The sequence below is a fragment of the Myxocyprinus asiaticus genome, chromosome 1 (genome assembly GCF_019703515.2).
Source record: "Myxocyprinus asiaticus isolate MX2 ecotype Aquarium Trade chromosome 1, UBuf_Myxa_2, whole genome shotgun sequence".
In the NCBI taxonomy this organism is placed as follows: domain Eukaryota; kingdom Metazoa; phylum Chordata; class Actinopteri; order Cypriniformes; family Catostomidae; genus Myxocyprinus; species Myxocyprinus asiaticus.
Window position 1 is genome coordinate 30,368,129 of NC_059344.1, and position 20,810 is coordinate 30,388,938.

The 20,810-nt window shown below is 40.7% G+C and overlaps 2 protein-coding genes across 4 annotated transcripts in view; one reads left to right on the plus strand and one right to left on the minus strand.

Annotated features, from left to right (window-relative positions):
- Window positions 1–20,810, plus strand: part of lgr4 (leucine-rich repeat containing G protein-coupled receptor 4) — a 115,222-nt gene that overhangs the window by 88,477 nt on the left and 5,935 nt on the right. For all 3 annotated transcript variants that reach the window (XM_051702500.1, XM_051702508.1, XM_051702519.1), the window contains 9 exons: window positions 7,356–7,571; window positions 8,528–8,599; window positions 10,414–10,482; window positions 12,042–12,113; window positions 12,223–12,294; window positions 12,490–12,558; window positions 13,429–13,500; window positions 14,151–14,216; window positions 14,371–14,442. In XM_051702500.1, the coding sequence (XP_051558460.1) occupies window positions 7,356–7,571; window positions 8,528–8,599; window positions 10,414–10,482; window positions 12,042–12,113; window positions 12,223–12,294; window positions 12,490–12,558; window positions 13,429–13,500; window positions 14,151–14,216; window positions 14,371–14,442 (780 nt within the window). The remainder of the gene's footprint in view (window positions 1–7,355; window positions 7,572–8,527; window positions 8,600–10,413; window positions 10,483–12,041; window positions 12,114–12,222; window positions 12,295–12,489; window positions 12,559–13,428; window positions 13,501–14,150; window positions 14,217–14,370; window positions 14,443–20,810) is intronic.
- The window catches only part of kcna4 (potassium voltage-gated channel, shaker-related subfamily, member 4), a 124,775-nt gene that overhangs the window by 4,348 nt on the left and 99,617 nt on the right, over window positions 1–20,810 (minus strand). The window lies entirely within an intron of this gene.

Sequence of the window (20,810 nt, forward strand, 5' to 3'; positions counted from 1 at the left end):
CAATTTTTTGTAAAAAAACTGCACTGAAATTTACTTTTCAGTGCAGTTAAATCTATTTTAGGCCATTTTACCTGAGGTAATGAAGCTGTCTAATAATTATGCACACCTTGATATAAGGTGTTAGTCACTTACGTCACACCCTCCCTCATTACACAAATATATATCACCTGAAAATGATTGAATCTAATAAGCATTCAAGTTTATATGGTTTGGAGTTGGAAAATTTGCATGGAAATAATGATGAGATCAGAATACTCACTTGCCTAATAATTGTGCATGCAGTGTAATTCATAAGAGTATAGCAGCTGGTAGCGCTGAATGTATAATATTCTGTACATGGTATGTATAAATGTTTGTTTGTGTGTGTGTATATGTGTCCTCTAACTTATTGTCTCAATGAGATCTTGTCCATGTTTAAAAAATGCAACATGTTGTTTCATGTTTAAAAATGCAGCACTCAACCATTACCACCTCTCCAGATCAACCCCCCACCCCCCTTTCAGCCCCTCATGTCCTATGTTTTTCCACTCTTTTTTTTCCCCTTGGTGCTGAAGTAATGCGATTTGGCACAGTCCACCTGCTTTTGGATAAGGCCTCAGAGAATGGCCTGTCAATCAATGTGCCTTCTGCCCCTCAGCATGGATGATGAGAAAGAGAGGAACACAGTCAGAGTAGAAGCCTATGATGAGAAAAAAAAGCAGGAAGAGGAACACACAAGTTAGGCAAGTCAGTAAAAGAGAGAGTGAAAGAGAGAAAAAGGGGGCAGTCCTCTGGGAATGTGTTCCTCCTGCATGCTCTTTGCACAGGTTCTTCAACTGCATTAATCATGCTACCAAAAAAATAAAAACACTTCCTAATTACAGTGACATTGCTGAGAGGAGCAAGGCAGAGACAAAACCTGTAGAAAAGTCTAGAAAAAAAGAATTTGTTATGCTCCGTATGGAGTACAACTGCCTCTCCTCACTCAAACAGTTTCCAAAAACACAATTATAATCTTACGACCATCTATAATTTCAAGTGGCAATCTCTGCCACATTTTTTGCAATGATCTGGTAAAGATCGTTGACTTCTAACCTCAAAAGTCAATTTGGTGGTTTGCTGTTTACAGTTTTTTTCAATTGGATACACACATTTCACAGAATCACTGACCCATTTCCTCAAGCTACATACACAAAGCCCATAAAAAATACCACATTTCCAAAATCCTTACACAAGGAAAAGCTCACTATTTGCTGAAAAACTTTACCCACAGCAGTCAAAACTAAATTATCCAGTCAGAATCACACTCAGAATAGCATTTGTTGCACACACTAAGCATCAGTTTATACACTGTGCTGCAAAAGATAACACTTTCTCATCAAAATACATTTTATTCAGATTGCCAAAAACAAAACAAAAAACAAAATATTGTCTGACACTTTAGAAACAAACATTTTATTTCCCAATTTGCTGTATTTACTGTCTACTAAGTTGTCAATGTATTTAGTGTCACCTTTTGAAAGAAAAACTTGGCCATATATTGTAAAAAGTAGTCAAAAAATAGTGATATCATTACAGTATTAGCCACCACCATATTGACAATTTGAGCTTCCTAATTTGGGGTGAATTTTTTTTTAATTTTATTTTTGATGGTCTTCTCTCAATTCTGTAGAAGTTGAAACAGTTGGGTTTCCCATACATAGGAAAGTGACATATTGTGCAAATATAAAATAAAATACTGTAAGAAATATCTGTAACCAGCAACTTACCTGTTCTCAGTTCGAAATGTCCTAACTATTCTAGCTACAGTATAACAATTTAGATGTGGCAGCATTCTCTGTCCAGCTTCCTTAAAGCTCGTACCATGGTTGATGACACTATCTTTCACAGTAGCCCTTACTGTATCTCATCTGAGATTTTTCTCCATCTTTGACTTCCTCTACCTCCTCTTGCTCTTTGTTGTTCCATGTTTTTGATGTTTCAATGAGCAATTGTTTGACTTTTATGCATTTGAGACAGTAAAGTATTCAATTTTGGTTGATTGTGTTTGAATGGGTGAGATGTGTTTGCCGCGTTATCTCATTGAGTTTTGTTAGTTTGACTCCCTTGGTTTTAGATTTGGTTTGACAATTGTGCTGGACTGCTGAGAGTTATGTGAAGAGTTTTACAAATAGAATGCATGAGAAGTGCAAATTGTGTGGAAGCAGGGAAACAGTGTTAACTGTTTTGAGAACGGGTATATGTTTCTGGCACATTAGCAAGAGAAACTGATGAATTGGTGAATTGTTTCAGTCACAGTGTGTATCCAATTGAAAAAAAAACTGTAACAGACCAGAGAGCAATTTAGCCTCCCCTGAGTGTTAAAGTTATGATCTAGTATGTTTTAAAAATTGTGTATGAAGCCACAAATCTTTACATAAGCTGAGCTGCAGATGCATTAAACATTACAACAGCACTTGTGGCCAAATGTTCCCTCGTAGATGTATATCTTAAATTAATATCCCCTCAAGACCATCTTACTATTTCCATTCTCTACCACCCAGTCGCCTGAGTATGTGTGAGTCTTTTACTCTATACTACTGTATATGTTGGTCAGTGTATGAACACTCTCAGATTTGACAGTGGCTGTTGAGGACATGCCCAGATCTGCACATTCAAAACAAGCAGCCAGCACAGCCTTTAGCTACAGCTGACAGATCCGTATCTCTAGAGGCAAAAGACACCTTAGTTGATGAATTGGGATTCATTTGTCATTCATTTGAAACTATATGGAACTGCAAGTTGTATCATTCAATAACTGATTTCAGTTTACTTATCATTCACTGGCCCCATATCACCCCATTGTGTGAGCTTCATGTTTGTGTAGACTGCTCTGTGTAGAGCAAAGAATTAAACATTCTTAACTGTGCCAAGGCCGAAAGTGAGCCAGAGTTCATATCCAAAGCACACATCACTTTAGATGATCTCTCACTTTAGTTGGCAAATGCCTCGCAGTGCTGAAAAGTTCTCCTGAAGAATCACTCAGACAAAACCAGAACCTACACACATGCTGAAATCTTGTTTTCACTCGCCATTGGTTCATTAGAGCATGTGCAGTCTTTAGTCCTCCTTTCCCAGAATGCCCTCACAGAACATGTTGGTTAAAGTTTATTTAACAAGTGAGGCTAAGCTCAAGAAACACTGTATACACATTCTTCCAGGCAGATCTATTGTCCCCAATTGTGAGCTCTGTTTATATTTTTATTTTGGAGAGCCACAAGATTTCTGAAACATATTTCCATTACACAGAGGCATTCATATGCTCCTCATCTTGTTATTTTAAATTGTGTGTGTGTGGGCAGGTTTTACAAGGACATTTTTTTTAGGTTACAAACTGGTAATTACAAGGGTATTATGCTATAAATGTGGTTTATGAGGACATTTCTAGTGTCCCCATAGTTCAAATCACTTAAAAAACATACTAAACGATGTTTTATTAAAAATGTAAAAATGCAGAAAGTTTTTTGTGAGGGTTAGGGGTAGGGTTAGGGTTAGGGGATAGAATCTATAGTTCGTACAGTATAAAAATCATTATGTCTATGGAGAGTCCTCACAAGGATAGCCGCACCAATGTGTGTGTGTGTGTGTGTGTGTGTGTGTGTGTGTTTTACAAACTGATGATTAATCTTCATGGGAGGGAGAGTAGAGCTTAGCCAGTGTCAGCCATTCATAAACAGGAAATCACCACCCCATCATTATTACCCATCAAACCCTTCCTCCCTATGATTGTCTCCCGTGGCAAGAGACCAAAGTCCCATTCCAAACTTCAGTGCTCTAATTCTATTTAGAAAAAATGGCAATGAGGCAGTGGAACATGATTTTACATCAATGAAAGTTGGTTTACAGATGTAACAAAGTTGAAGAAGAAGTGCTGTCTAATTTAGATGCGCTCTTCATCAACTGTAAGCCTTTCTACTTGCCGCGGGAGTTTTCCTCGTTCATTCTGGTGAGTGATTATATCCCGCCACAAGCATGCGTGAACTCAGCGTTGCAACAGCTGGCTGATCACAGACATGGAGCAACAGCACTCGGACTCACTTATTATTATTCTAGGAGATTTTAATAAAGCTAACCTCACCCGTGAACTGCCAAAATACAAACAACACATCACATGCCCCACCAGAGACAGAAATATACTGGACCACTGCTACACCACTGTAAAAGATGCATATCGCTCTGTCCCACTTGCAGCTTTAGGACTCTCTAATCACTGTCTGGCTCATCTTCTCCCGACCTACAAACAGAAACTAAAATCAGCTAAGCCTGTAGTAAGGACTGTAAAGAGATGGACTAATGAATCATAGCTGGAATTACAAGCCTGCTTTAACTGCACTGATTGGAGTGTTTTTGAAGCTACAGCCACAAACCTGGACAAGCTCACAGATATTGTAAGATTATCAGTTTCTATGAGGATATGTGCATCCCTACTAGGACATTTTTATCATTCAATAATGATAAACCATGGTTTACAGGAAAACTCAGACAGCTTCATCATGACAAAGAGGATGCTTACAGAAGTGAGGATAGAATATTGTACAACCAGGCCAGAAACACACTGACTAAGGATATCATAGCACATCATAGGAAGCTACTCTGAAAAGCTGAAAAAAAAAAAAAAAAAGTTTTCAGCCATCAATCCTGCATCTGTGTGGAAAAGCCTGAAAAGCATCACCAAGTACAAGGCACCTCCACGTCACTCTGTAGAGAGTCAATTAATGGCTGATGAACTGAATGTGTATTACCGCAGGTTTGGAAAGCTCAGTCTCACACACCTCCCCTGCTCTGATCTTCACTTCACACACACCAACACCTCCTGGAACCCCCCTCCTGCCACTCAGTTTGCACTTATGATCTGTGAGGAGGATGTGTGCCGGGTCTTTCGGAAATAAAAGTTTAGGAAAGCTTCAGGCTCAGACAGTGTTTCACCTGCCTGTCTGAAAGTCTGCGCTGACCAACTGGCCCCCATTTTCACACAGATCTTCAATAGATCACTGGAGCAGTGTGAGGTTCCCTGCTGCTTCAAACGCTCCACCATCATTCCGGTCCCCCAAAAACCTCAAATCACAGGATTTAATGACTACAGACCTGTCACTCTCACGTCTGTGGTCATGAAATCATTTGAGAGACTGGTATTGGCCTTCCTGAAGGACATCACTGGAACCCTGCTGGACCCCCTTCAATTTGCTTACCGAGCAAACAGGTCTGTGGATGATGCTGTCAATATGGGACTGCATTATATCCTGCAACACCTCGACAGACCTGGGACTTATGCAAGGATCCTATTTGTGGACTTCAGTTTAGCCTTCAATACCATCATGCCTCATCTTCTCTCAACCAAAAATGACCCAGCTCTTCATTCCCACCCCAATCTGTCGATAGATCACCAGCTTTCTGACAGATAGGCAGCAGCTAGTGAGACTAGGTAAACTCACATCCGGGACCCTCACTGTTATCACTGGTGCTCCTCAGGGATGCGTTCTTTCTCCAATGCTCTTCTCCCTGCACATGAATGTCTGCACTGCAAAGGACCCAACTGTCAAGCTCCTGAAGTTTGTAGACGACACCACAGTCATCGGCCTCATCCGCAACAGTGACGAGTCTGCATATAGATGGGAGGTTGAACAGCTGGCTGTCTGGTGTGTTCACAACAACCTTGAGCTGAACATGCTCAAAACAGTGGAGATGATAGTGGACTTAAGGAGAAATCCCTCCTGCCTCAGGACTCCCCCATAGTGCAATAATGTAAATACATATCTCATGTACATATGTAAATTCACATATTTAATTAAATAACTGTACATATCCTTACCTTGCACATACATTACCACTTGCACATGTACATATGCCATTCTGTTATATGTCCTATTATTTATATGTCTATTTATACTCTTACCTTGTTTTATATTCTGTCTCACTGTAATGTTCTGTGTGCACTTGTTTCTCCTATCACCAAAACAATTCCTTTTGAATGTGTGAACACTTGGCAATAAAGCTCATTCTGATTCTGATTTATTCACGCTTATGTCATTCCAAACCCGTATGGTTTTTTTATTTATTTGTCTGTAGAACACAAAATAATATATATTTTTAAGAATGTTTAAGTTGCTCTTTCCATTATAATGAAAGTGATTGAGGACTACAGCTGTCAAGCTCCAAAAACCACCATACAAGCACCATAAAAGTAGTTCATATGACACACATGCTACTGTATATTCCAAGTCTTCTAAAGCCATACAGTAGCTTTGTATGAGGAACAGACCAAAATGTAACTTATTTCCACTGAAAATAACCCCCTCGATGTAACATTACCATACTTGTCTATACAGAGCGCAACAGTTTTCACTTCACTTTACTTCATAGAAGTAAAAAATCCCATTCATTTTTTCCATAGAATACATTTTTAACAACAACGTTTAAACCTTTAAAGACCGACCTATCATGAGCTTCAAGGTTGTTAATCAGTGGTATATAACTCTGTTTGAGCTACCAGTCTGCATTTTGTGAACTTCAATGTTTATAAATCGTGGTTAATAGCAGAATCCCTGGTGAAGAACTACGCTACCCATGATCTTGCTGACAAAAATACTCCAATCAGAGAATCGTGGCCAGTAAAGCCGGCCAAACATGCTCTGAAGTGACAGCCCACTCCCATGACGTACTATAAATGACATACCGGTAATCAAATCGGTCTCCCCACACTCTCAAACTACTTTGTATTAAAGTTTGGAATATTTTGCAATCAAATTTAAATATGTGATTCACCTTAGGGCTGGTTGGTTTGGTTCATGGCTTACAACTCTTTTATGGAGGATTTTATTAAATATATGTGGAAGAAATTAATAGAAAAAATACTTCCAGAACCAAGATGGCTTAAAAAGTGTGTGGGTACTCTTGCACTCTATTACACAAACTTGTTAATAAATATAGATACTGAGTCAAAGTTTTTAAGCATCTACAGTATTTGATACAGCACCGTTTCCCTCGGTTACAAGCCCTCAGGTGTCCTGCAGGGTGTGCCCCCTTTTAAAATCTAGGTCTAGGGCTCCCACCTGGGCTGTATGAGAAGGAAAATGAGCTCATGGAAAAGGCATGTGTTGCTTTAACAGCGCAGTGCTCAGAGACTGAGTGCTAACTGATGTCTTAGCACCTACTCAACAGTAGACACTCCCAATATACACACTCTCTCAGTGGTGTATTTGTTGAGGTGCCTGCACTAATAAGAAAAATCATTGTATGCTTTTAGCTGATTCTCTCACAGATTCACAGTAAACTCTAGCTACAACACTACAGCATTCAGTGCATGTATGTTTTTAGTAAATCTCTTCCTCTTCTGTCAGGCGGTTGGATGCTAACCACATCACTTCAGTGCCTGAGGACAGTTTTGAGGGTCTGCAGCAGCTCAGGCATCTCTGGCTGGATGACAACAGCCTGACTGAGGTTCCTGTCAGCCCCCTACAGCACCAGAGCAACCTGCAGGCCCTGACGCTGGCTCTCAACCGGATCACACAAATCCCGGATAACGCCTTCGCCAACCTCTCCAGTCTGGTTGTACTGTGAGTGCTTCAAGCGGACAGTTCAGTACTGTTAGTTGACTTTAGACAATTTAAAGTTTCTACCACTGATAAATTTACCATGTCCTGTTGCCTTTCACCACACTTCAGTTTAAATCCATAAGTGCAGTGCTCTAACTGTGGTCCTATGCTGTTCGTAAAACATCCATACAAATAAACTTGCTCATGGTTAAGTACACACAGGTAAACAGTGGCCTGGATGTAGAATTTTGGAGAGAGAATACAGGAGAAAGCTAAATGTACTCTTGTGTCTTGCAAAGTCAAATAGAGGCTACAGACCTTCTCTCTCTCCCTCTGTGCTTCTTCTGGAAGCTTCTCTGTTTGTCTGATTTACCAATTACATTCCAGCTGCTGGAAAATATTTGTCTTAGGAGTGGAGGCCAATTAATCCGTTAAGTAAGCTGAACAAACACACAGACCTGTATGGTGAAGTGTTCAGCAGAATAGCTGATGAATTATCCATACAGAGACTTCCAGAGACAGAAAATGTTTGCGTTGGTGTTCTGCTGAGAAGTGCATCTCTTTAATGACTGGAAAATTAGAGAAAAATAGACACCCCTTGTCTTCAGTAAAGTGATAAACTGCATAGATCACATGAGATGTTATGAAATTATTTTACCTGTCAGGTTATAGCCGCTATAATCCTTGATTATTCTTCTATGGCACTGTTCATTTTATCACACAGAACTCACTAAATACTTCTAATATCTTTGATATGCAAACCTCTGATTAATTAACAGTTGTTGAAAATATCTTAAGTGGTAAAAAAAAAAAAAAAAAAAAACATTGTGGAGGCTGTAAAATCTCGTTTGTGTGATATGGTTTTGATAATGAATAAAGATAATGACAAAGAATGAACAAATGCACACAAAAACAACATCTCTAAGTGATTAAATGTGATTACTGCTTCTAAATTCTTATTTGTTTGTGTCATTCAGGCATCTACACAATAATCGGATCCAGGAAATTGGGAAAAACTGTTTTAGTGGACTGGACAACCTGGAGACATTGTGAGTTCCCTTTCACCTGCATTTGAAGTCACACTTCCTGCCATTAAAGGGAATGTATGTGCATGTAATGGTACATTTACTCTGCTAGAGTTGATAAAACACAGCTGATTTTACTCCATAGAAGAACATCAATGTTGCATTTGTTTAGCCAAACCTTTAGCTAATTTTTCTACCTTTTAATAATAATTTACAAGACAATAGGCAAATTCACTCTGAATCCATTCTGTGTGGGCACAAGTATAGTTACGTATTATTCTGTGTGTGCAGTGTTCAGTGTGATAGTTAGCTGCTGTTCTAGCGCCCTCTTCTGCAGCAGGAGCATTCAGTAAGGATGCTTTAGCTGACAGTTTGAGTGCTGGTATGTAACAACAGACAACACACTAGATGTGAAACACTTTGGTTGTACCCACAAAGGTAGCAGGTTTAATCCCAGGAACTGAGATCCTTTATATGTTATATCTCTCCCCTGGAACCTTGACTCTTAAACTCCTTGAATCTTAACTCCATGTATTTCTGTATATGACAAGTGCCTAAATAACTTCTGGATTTGTAAATAGCTTAGTACCTCTTTGGCTCTCACTTTGTGCCAGTTGTTAAAACTCAAAGGACTGGATGTTTTGAAGCTACAGAGTAAACAGAATAACTGTAAACAGAGAAAAAACTCAGTGGTTGAATGAGAATAGTTTATAGAATACATTTGAAATGAGGCGCTGATACACCATGTGTTTTGAGTATGGTGATGTGAGTAGAGATCAATCTTTGGGAGGTCAGGCAACTCTGAGTCATTACTGATTCGCTTGAACTCAGTTAATCAGGATTTACAGTATACCGATAAAGGACAAAGAGTCTTTTTAGGACCCGCGGCTTTAACTTATTGCCTCAGTTCTCTCTCTCCACTTACCACAGTTAATTTAGCAAGCATCCACAGTGTCAGGGAGAAAGAGGGAAGGGGAAGGCAGATAGCCATCGCTGACTCGGCTTTGTTTACTTACTCTGGCCATAATAAGGACAGGATGAGGACACGCCAGTGTCCTGTGCCCGTAGGGAGCAGAGTGGGACATGGGACAGGGGCATTAGGGTGTAGAGAGGAAATATAATGCCAAGCTGTATCGTGTGGCTGCAGAGACAAACAATAACACATTGAAGAAATCAGCAGACCAGCTGTCCTGTCTGGGCTCAATGGATTTCTCTGAACAGATTTTCTTTTCTCTTTCTTTCAGATTTTCTTTTCATTTTGATTGACTTTGTATTTTGGCCTGAACTTATCTTGGCCAAGGGATATTGTTATTTACTCACCCTCACCTGTTGTTCCAGACCTGAATAACTGTCGTTCTTCCATGGAACACTAAAGCAGATGTTAGGCAGAATGTAAGCTTTAGTCACTGTTTACATAAATTGCATCTGTTTTCCATACAATGAAAGTGAATGGTGACTGAGGCTAACTTTCTGCCTAACATCTCCTTTTGTGTTCCACGGAAGAAAGAAAATTGTACAGGTTTGGAACAACATGAGAGTGAGTGATTGAACATTTTTGGGCGAACTAACAACTTACTAACTACAAGTTGTTGTGAAAGTTGTCTTGTCTTTCTTTACATGTTGAGATAAAACTGAGATCATCCACATAGGAACACAACAAGTTATTGAATTGAACAGGTTATTGGTTATTGTAAAGGTTATTGTATTGATTGTACTAAAACAATAAAAGTTTGGTTTATTAAGGGAAGTAGAGTGGTTTTGTATGTGTGTTGCTCCGCTCTCACAACAGTGTTTTTATCCTAAAATGAATAACTTTCACCTACCTTGTCTGCTTTAAGGGATCTAAACTTCAACAGTCTGAAGACCTTTCCAGAGGCCATTCAGACTCTGCCTAAGTTGAAAGAACTGTGAGTGTCTATAAACACATATATTCACTCACACACTCATTCACAGTCATTCCAATAGTTCCTCTTTTAGTCATTTATTTTGTGGCAAGTTATTGATGGTTAGGGTAAGTTGGCATTATTACATCATAGTGATAAGGAGGGATTTCTGAACATCTAAAAAAATACAAAAAATAATGTGATTTACATACCTCTTCCAGCAGTATAAAATCTGTCTAATCCAAAAATAAGACTAGAATAGTCTCTTCATACAGTTTAAACTCAAGGGCCCCAAAGATGGATCTGTCCACTCCTTTACCATTGTGTTTTGCAATCCAGAGACTGAGAGGCAAAAAGCTTTGCAGAAGTTGCAGTGCATTAAAAAGCTTAGTTGTGTACCAAGATGCCATCTAGTGTTGAGAAGTAGAACTGCTTTGTTATAGGATAGGATAGAATAGGATAGACCTTATTCACAGTAGCGACATCTTTGATTTTTAATGGGAATGATAATGAGGCTGTGAGGGATAGACTCACTATTTCTTCAATGGCACGAATGGTATAAAGCTGTATAAAGATTCTAGATCACATCTGATTTTTCACAACTCATGTTGTCTGGAGTTCTTTGTATACTGACTGTTCTTAGAAAGATATTTTATTGGGGGCCTGGGTAGCTCAGCGAGTACTGATATTGACTACCACCCCTGGAGTCACGAGTTCGAATCCAGGGCGTGCTGAGTGACTCCAGCCAGTTCTCCTAAGCAACCAAATTGGCCCTGTTGCTAGGGAGGGTAGAGTCACATGGGGTAACCTCCTCATGGTCGCTATAATGTGGTTCTTGCTCTCGGTGGGGTGCATGGTGAGTTGTGCATGGATGCTGCGGAGAATAGTGTGAAGCCTCCACACGCGCTAGGTCTCCGCGGTAACGCGCTCAACAAGCCACGTGATAAGATGTGTGGATTGACGGTCTCAGACGCGGAGACAACTGAGATTCGTCCTCCGCCACCCGGATTGAGGCGAGTCAGTACACCACCACGAGGACTTAGAGCGCATTGGGAATCGGGCATTCCAAATTGGGGAGAAAAGGGGAGAAAATCCAAAAAAATAAAGATATTTTATTAATGTTTTGTCCGCGGAACGATCCAGAAACACTAAACTGCAGTACAGCCCATTTAAGAGACTGTAAGTCACTCACAGCCTCGTTGTCATTCCTATTAAAAATCAAAGATGTCGCTAGCATGAATAAGGTCGATAGGATAGGATATGATTGCATTGGATAAACAATAATTAAAACAGAATGTAAAACAGAAAAGAAAGTAGTGTGATAAGAAGCAAATCAATATACTATATAGTGAGCATAACATTTTGTTGCGTAAAAATGTTGTTTAACATGGGAAGGTTTTTGTGCAAATACCATGTAACATGGAAAGGTGCTAGTAATAAAGTATAATAGTAATAAAGTGAGCTGTGATCAGTAGGGCTGCTGTTACGAATCCCGAGGGAGATTTTTTTTCCAATTACTCGCCTCACAGTGCTTCTTAAGGATTTTTGGCTTGATTTCCTAACTATTCCTCCCTGTTTGCCAGTGGATTTCATAGCAACAACATTGCATCCATCCCTGAGGGAGCTTTCCATAGGAATTTACTGTTGCGCACAATGTAAGCACATGCTGACTCAAACATTATTGAACTAGCACACATGATATTAAAAGTCCCATGGATGTTTTCTATTGGCCATAAGCATCTTATCTTGTGTATCCATCCACAGCCATCTCTTTGACAACCCGCTCTCCTTCGTGGGAACTACTGCTTTCCAGAACCTGTCAGACCTGCACTCTCTGTAAGCAGAACCGGTACATATGGTTCACAACTGATCTAATTACACTGACCTTAACATGCCAATCGCTCACAAGAATCATAGAACACCTGTCAGTTACTTGCGCATATGCATTTTATACTCCATTTACCTACTGCTGCTTATGTATTATATAGATTTTTCTCTATTTATTCAACTGTAATTTGTTGCATATTTCAGAATGCTGCGTGGTGCCAGTATGATGCAGGATTTCCCCAGCCTTACTGGAACAGGAAATCTGGAAAGCCTGTGAGTTCATTTTAAACAACAACAAAAGCAAACACAAAGAACAAAATCAACAGCAAATCATTTATTTGAAGCTTCCTATTTTGAAATGGCCAAAGAGGTCTAAAATAGATGGAGAAAGCTATTGTACGCAACCTGATAAGAATGCGCACATCCCCAAGTCCTTCACTAGCCACTATTATGAGCTGTGATGTCAAAGGCAGCAGACAAGGAAAAGTCAATTTCATACTTTTAAGAACCTTGCAAAAAAGTGGTCACTGGAAAAACATCTTCTTTAATATAATGAATATTTGCACATGCATGTTGCTTACAAAATTTTTTTAGTTCTTCAGAATACTTGGTTGCTTTTGAATGGCCGTCAATGTAGACAGGTGCCTTTTACCAGCAGAAAAAGTGTAGCTACATCATCTACCAGCAGAAAATACATTTAAAAACAGGGTTCCCATTAAAAAACTGAAAATATCAGGTAGTATTAAAATTGTGTTTTCCAGACTTAGAAAAGTCATAAAAATTAACAAAATTTTGGAAAGTCATGGAAAAATCATGATGAATATAACATATTCTAGTCACGCTCAGCTCTTGTTAAGAGTAAAACTTGCTTGAAAACCAAAGTGATTTGTGAGCAAATCCATTTAAGTAGGTTAATTGCTCAAAATAGTTAACGATTCAGTCAATTACAGAATCATTCTGAATCAAAATGATTGGTTTCCAGAAATCCCAAATGAATAGAAAAGTCATGGAAATTCATTGGTCAAAAAGGGTGGGAACCCTATAAATAACAGGCCAGTCATTTTATAAAGCACTGTACAAGGGTGGGCTACTATACAAAATACTTCTACAATTTATACTTTTTGTGTCTTTTATGTTGTCTAGGACTTTAACAGGGACTAAAATCCAAAGAATACCAGCAGACTTATGTGAGGATTTGACTGTGCTGTGTACACTGTAAGTCACACCAGAGCTTGACACACAAACTTACCTCACCGTTCAGTTCCACCCGTGTGTGCTCAGACACACACACACACACACACACACACAGTCACCTTTTTAAGCAGTGACATACCACTCATAACAGTTCCTAACACATGCCAGTCAGATGTCCATGAGCGCCCAATGATGTGCCAGTTACAGCCTCTGGCATTCAGTAATTAAACATCAGTCACAAGCCCCTTAACACACAAAGGTTAGCCGTCAGTCAGAACACACACAGAGTCAGTGAAAAGCCTTTAAGCCCCTGCTGTCAGTCAAGCTATTAACATATGCTCCGCTCGGCATGTCAGTCATAACCAAACCCTTCCCTCCATCTCAGCTTCAAACATACACAGACACACACCATCACACAAACAGTGCGCGTCAGTCAAGCATCATCCACCTCATAGGCCCGTGCACAGTGGCCTGTTGGGCACAGCTGCAGGGGGACGTTTTAAAAGTGATGTCTAATGACCTCCCGGAGGAGAGCGAGGCAGACACGAGCCTGCTCACTGCCTGAGTGCTTGACACATCACACATTAGTTCCTGTCTAAACTTCATCAAAACATTTCCATTCCTCACAAGCAGCTCTGTTGTTTAGCATGCTTGTCTGTATATTCTGACAGAGATCTGTCCTACAATGAAATCGAAGACCTTCTGTCCTTTCAGGGCTGTGCTAGACTGCAGGACATGTAAGTTCCATTATTGTGGCCTATTTTTGAATGTTTACATGCAATTTAGTTCTAACATATAAATGAATATACTCTCTAACATAAGTATGGATGTATTGTCAGTGCACGTGTGAATGAATGTTTTTTTATTATTTTGTATTATGGGTTCTTGCAGAAGTCTACAGCATAACCAAATTCAGCAGATAGACAGAGGCACTTTCCAGGGCATGACCAGCCTTAGAGTGCTGTAAGTATCACATTCACTGTCAACCATAAGTAAGGCATATTGTAGTTAGCCGGTTATTATCACAGTAAACGTATCTTGTATCACTCATTGCGATAATGACTGGCTGACTATTCTTATCGCATTTCACTTATTCTTGAGATAAGGGACAAAACATGTTTAAAATCTGAGTTTTTAGTTTTTAATACTACATTAATTTGAAATGGATATATATATTTGTTGGCAAAGGTGTCAGCTAACGAACCATGTAAGGGAACCGTTTTTTTCTAAAAACGCTTTTTTCTAAAAATTTACATTTATTTACTTCATAACTTACATCTTACTGTCATTTGTGTCTACTCTGTCAGACAGATGAAAAAGCATGCTTTATTAATTTGATCCATTCAACAAGAGTGTAAAGTCTTGAGTTATCTTAAAATGGTGATCCGTAAAGGAGCTAATTGATAAAATACATTCTATAGAAAAAAAATTCTGTTTTCACACTATTCTGAAAATTCTGACAGAGTTGACAAAATTGAATAATTTTCCATCTTAACCATGTGTTGTACACTGGAGCCATTTTGTTTTTTTCCTCAGTTGAAGCTGCCTCTTTAACCTAAATTAAATTCTTACAGAAATTATCATAATGGTAATGACAGAGTTGACATGTTGAAGCTGTGACCACAGAGACTTAAACATTGTTTGTTTAAAATATGAAAAATATAAAACTTACCAGACCACATGTCCTACTGTTGCATTCACCATGAGCAGGAAGTGGGGAAGGGTAATCAGAGTTACAGCTGACCATAACATTGTCGGATTTATTCAAGATTATAAATATATAGGTGCTCCTTGAAACAACCACACCGTCTTTTTCCAGAGTAGCCTGTATTTCTCCTGAGGTTACCTGTGGGTTTTTCTTTGTATCCCGAACAATTCTTCAGGCGGTTGTGGCTGAAATCTTTCTTGGTCTACCTGACCTTGGCTTGTTATCAAGAGATCCCTAAATTTCCACTTGTTAATAAGTGATTGAACAGTACTGACTGGCATTTTCAAGGCTTTAGATATCTTTTTATATCCTTTTCCATCTTTATAAAGTTCCATTACCTTGTTACGCAGGTCTTTTGACAGTTCTTTTCTGCTCCCCATGGCTCAGTATCTAGCCTGCTCAGTGCATCCACATGAGAGCTAACAAACTCATTGACTATTTATACACAGACACTAATTGCAATTTAAAAAGCCACAGGTGTGGGAAATTAACCTTAAATTGCCATTTAAACCTGTGTGTGTCACCTTGTGTGTCTGTAACAAGGCCAAACATTCAAGGGTATGTAAACTTTTGATCAGGGCCATTTGGGTGATTTCTGTTATCATTATGATTTAACCCTTGTGTAGTCTTAACATTCTGTATACTCCCCTTGTCCTAAGGGTCAGAAATGACCCACCTTCACCAAACCCATAAAATAAAGCAGCTTAATTGAATTTTAAACCCCAAATCTATTTTGCATGAAGAAACAACCTGTCATTCATCACAAACTTTGTGAGTATTTGGGTTATACCTCTTCACAGTGCAGAAAGACTCAATTTAATCAGTGGACACCACTCATTTTTATTACAACACTCCTGTCATAATTGTTTTCTTTACTAAAGTAGAGGTTTATTATTGTCATTATTATTATTATTATTATTATTATTGCTAAAGGTACTGCATAGGTGTAAACATTAATTGTTTAGCAATAGATAGCACTTGTATAGCCTAAGAAAGTAGCAGAAATGTGCAGAAAGTAGTTTTGAATGCATTTTATTGAAGGGAAACAATAACAGTCTTGAACTTTTTTGGCAACATAGTAATATATTCTTATATACTGTACAATGAGGAATTCAACTACAAAATACTAGTCTTCTCCCATTTTTCAAACCATTGCCCCCACCCACAAGGTGTATAAACAACAACAATAAATAAGAATAAAATAAGATAATAGATACAAAACAAAAACGTGAAGAACATAAATCAATCAACTCTAATCAGCACATGTAGGATAGTATGCAAGTGTGTGCGCATGGACTTTGCAGATGTATTTCTCACATGTGCAACACATAGTATTTGTTTTACAGTCTTTCTTTGAGGGGCAGAATTGGCATCTACTCCTCTTGCCTGCCCCAGCTGCAGCCTCAGGTGGATCAGGACAAGATTTAGCCCCCGGAACAGCTTTCACAAGCACTGCAGAGGCTGCTGTGCGGGGGAGGCGCTCCCTTCTTTGAATGTGTGGGGTTACAAGTGCCTTTCCCAGCTGCTCCAGGAACACCCTCATCTTGTTCCGCTTATCAGGCATCCAGGTAGGGTTGATCTTGTTCCATATCACGAAGGCATTGTATGAGGACACATCAGTGATGTTATGGAAGAGGACCAGGGGCCAGCGGGCAGTCATCCTCCTGCAGCTGTAAGTTCCAATCACCTTGTCCAGGATGTACACGCCTCCTTTGTTGTGGTTGTAGTCCAGGATGATGGCTGGCTTCCTGTCCTCACGATCACTGATCTAAGCCTTTTTGTGCAGTGTGCTCAGGAGGACCACATGCTTGTTCCTCTTTGGAAGGTAAGAAACTAGAGTGGTGGTGGGGGTGAAGGCAAACTTTGATGAGAAGGCCTCTCTCCCCCTTGTTGCAAGTGAGTGCAGGAGGGAGCTCAGGCATGTTCTTTCTAACTGTGCCAACCATGGTGATCTTCCTCTTCAGGAGTTGCTGGCTGAGTTCATAAGAGGTGAAGAAATTGTCACACGTGACATTGTGCCCCCTCAGTCCATCTGTCACATCAAGCGCAACCCGCATCCCCTGGTTCTTTTCCGGGCCTCCACTGGTCAGCTTCCCTGTGTAGACTTGCATCTTCAAAGCATAGCTGGATTGTGCATCACAGGCCACCCATATCTTGATGCCATACTTTGCTGGCTTGCTGGGCATATACTGCCGGAAAGGACAGCGACCTTTTGACAAAAGAGATTACTGTCAGTAATTAGTATCAGTGTCACAGAAAACAATCACATAAATCAATGATATAACAGCAATACATAATAAAATTAACAGTGAAAATCACTTACATTACAGATATGAAAATAAAAATGTACCTCTGAATGGAACCAGTTGCTCATCCACTGTTACTTCAGGCCCAGGGTTGTAGAGGTATGGCAGACGCTCCACCCACTTCTCCCAGACCTCTCATATGGTCGCCAGTTTGTCTCTCACACGTCTTGCAGGTCTTGACTCACAGTTATCAAATCGTAGCATTCTTGAGAAAGTGTGAAAGACTTTCAGTGGCATCGTGGCACGGAAAATCGCCACGGTTCAGAGCATCTCTTCTTGGCTTGGAGTTGGACTCAGTCTCGATGACGGCGCGCCTCACGAACGAGCGCGCACAGTCAGTGCTGAACTGTCTGAAGGCGTTCGGACAGAAGACAGCGGTCCCACTGAAACTTTTTCAGAGGCTCCTGGGGCATATGGCATCCTCAGCGGTGGCCACACCGCTCGGGTTAATGCATATGAGACAGCTTCAGCACTGGCTTCAGACTCAAGTCCAGAGATGGGCATGGTGCCGTGGGACACATCGCATGGTCATCATGCCAATCTGTCGCCACCTCTTCAGCCCTTGGACCGACCTTGCATTTCTACGGGCAGGGGTTCCCCTAGAGCAGGTCTCCAGGCACGTCGTGGTTACGACGGACGCCTCCAGGATGGGCTGGGGTGCCGTATGCAATGGGTACACAGCCGCCGGCTCCTGGACTGGCTTTGTTGGCAGTAATGCTCGCCCTGTGGAGGTTCCGGTCATTGATCCAGGGCAAGCACGTGTTGGTCCGGACGGACAACACAGCGACGGTAGCGTACATCAACCGTCAAGGCGGTCTACGCTCCCGTTGCATGTCACAACTCGCCCGCCGTCTCTTCCTCTGGAGTCAGCAGCGCCTCAAGTCACTGCGAGCCACTTACATCCCGGGCGACCTCAACACTGCAGCGGACGCGCTGCCACGACAGGTTACGCTCAGGGGAGAGTGGAGACTCCACCCCCAGGTGGTCCAGCTGATTTGGACTCGATTCGGTCGAGCACAGGTAGACCTGTTTGCTTCCCGGGAATCCTCCCACTGCCCGCTTTGGTACGCCCTGACCGAGGCACCCCTCGGTATAGACGCGCTGGCACACAGCTGGCACCCGGGATTATGCAAATACACGTAGTGAGCCTACTTGCACAGACCCTTTGCAAGGTCAGGGAGGACAAGGAGCAGGTCATCCTAGTAGCACCCTACTGACCCACCCAGACGTGGTTCTCGGACCTCACGCTCCTCGCTCCGTCTGGCCCTTGGACAGGACACGGAAGACCTTAGTGTCCTTGGACAGAACACGGAAGACACTTCTCTGGGCGGGGTGTGATCTCCGCGGTGTCTTCTCCTTGGGAGTGACACCCCCCCCCCGATGTACACATTTATGATGACAAATTCCACTCTTTTTGGGGAGAAAAAAGAGGAAAAGAGGACACGGTTGGGCTAGCCTGTCCCTATTTTTTGGGCAGTCGACTTGTTCCCGAAGGACCGTTTGACGCTCATAAGATCATTGGGGGAGGTTACGTGATGGCCTGTTGCGCTGGCTACGAAGCACACAGAAGTCTGCCCGTCTCGCACCGCCAGTCCACGTAACACAGTTCAGCTTGTTGTGGCATTTTGTATAGGGACCCCTAGTGTCACTATATCGACACAACGTCGAGTGAGTGACAGATAGGGAAAGTCCTGGTTACTTTCGTAACCTCCGTTTCCTGATGGAGGGAACGAGACGTCGTGTCCCTCTTGCTGCAACACTGAACTACCCGCTGAAATGGCCAGGACCTTGTCTCGGCTCCTCAGCACAAAACCTGAATGAGTGGTTGCATACAAGCTCCTTTTATACCCGTATGTCCGGGGGAGTGGCATGCAAATTCCACTCGCCAATTCCCATTGGCCTTTTTTCAAAAAAGCAGAGGTGTTTGGGGCTCCCAAGAGTGACCCCTAGTGTCACTACATCGACACAACGTCTCGTTCCCTCCATCAGGGAATGGAGGTTACGAAAGTAACCAGGATGTTTTTTTTGCATGATCAGTCATATTTTCAAAATCAGTGCCACAATTTCACAATTTCTGCCAGGGTATGCAAACTTTTGAGCACAACTGTATATGTTACCTGGGAGAAAATAAATGAGGAAATTACTGTATGCTTGCTCTTGAGTCGCATAAATGATAATGCATAAATATTTTGGCATTCTTTTGACGTTCAGTGCTGAAATACAAATAGTCAAATATTTAATAGTTATTAGTTATTCACCTAAATAACACAAAATGGGTGTCGTTTTAAAGACTTTACAATGCATATAGGCTATATAACAAACTCTTACCAGGTGCTTTTTAATTTTCTGACAAATTTGAAGTATTATTCCATTTCCATAACTTATGAAATATGATTATTTACTACCTCAGATATCCTTGTTGTCATTCTGGGGGTTGGTCTCTGGTTAAAGTGGACCGGTCACAGCTGTTGTGGTTTGAGTCGACGTGACGTTACATTTTTTAAGCTACTCATAGCCTACACCGTAGGTTCGACGCAAAAGTATAGATCGGCCTTTAAACTCAATGTTCCAAATTAATTGTTATAAAACAGATAGTTTAAAAATCTGATTAGATGAGCCACATTTCATGCCGTTGTAATATAGTCGATAAATGCACATCATGTGACTGCATATTAGCTGAATTACTTATTTGTGGCAACATTAAACAGCCTACATTTAGGCTGATGAACTGTATATTACTTGAAAGAACAAGTGTTTATTGTAATTATTATGAACAGTAAGTGTAATTAATTTTTTAACATTGGTGTTCATTATCATTGCTGTTGTTTCCATCTTTTAAAAGTAATAAGCCACTTGAGGCTGTGATTTTCCCATGGTTAAAGGGGCTTCACGTTGTGACAACACCCCTTAACAATGAGCATTTACATGCATGTTCTTACACCAATTATGCTATAAACCGACAACGTATATGGTCATGTAAATGGATTAATTGGCTTTCCTTTATCAGTGTCATAAGAATAAAGCAATTGACACGGATATATTTTTGCCCATTACCCTGATATTGCATCGCATACCTTTACTGGCGTTCTTACCGGCTTATCCAGTGTACTGGATGCACATGTGAGCATGCATCTTCACAGTTTGACGTCAAAAGCAGAGAAAAACTATATTATTTCAAATCTTGTGTAAACGCTGTTTTCTTGCTTTGATTTTTTCAATAAGCTGATTTTTGGGAATTATCAGCGCATTGGTGTGCATGAAAACAGGATCATTGGTGAAAGCTCTGTAACGTAGAGCCTCAAGTGGCATATTACTTT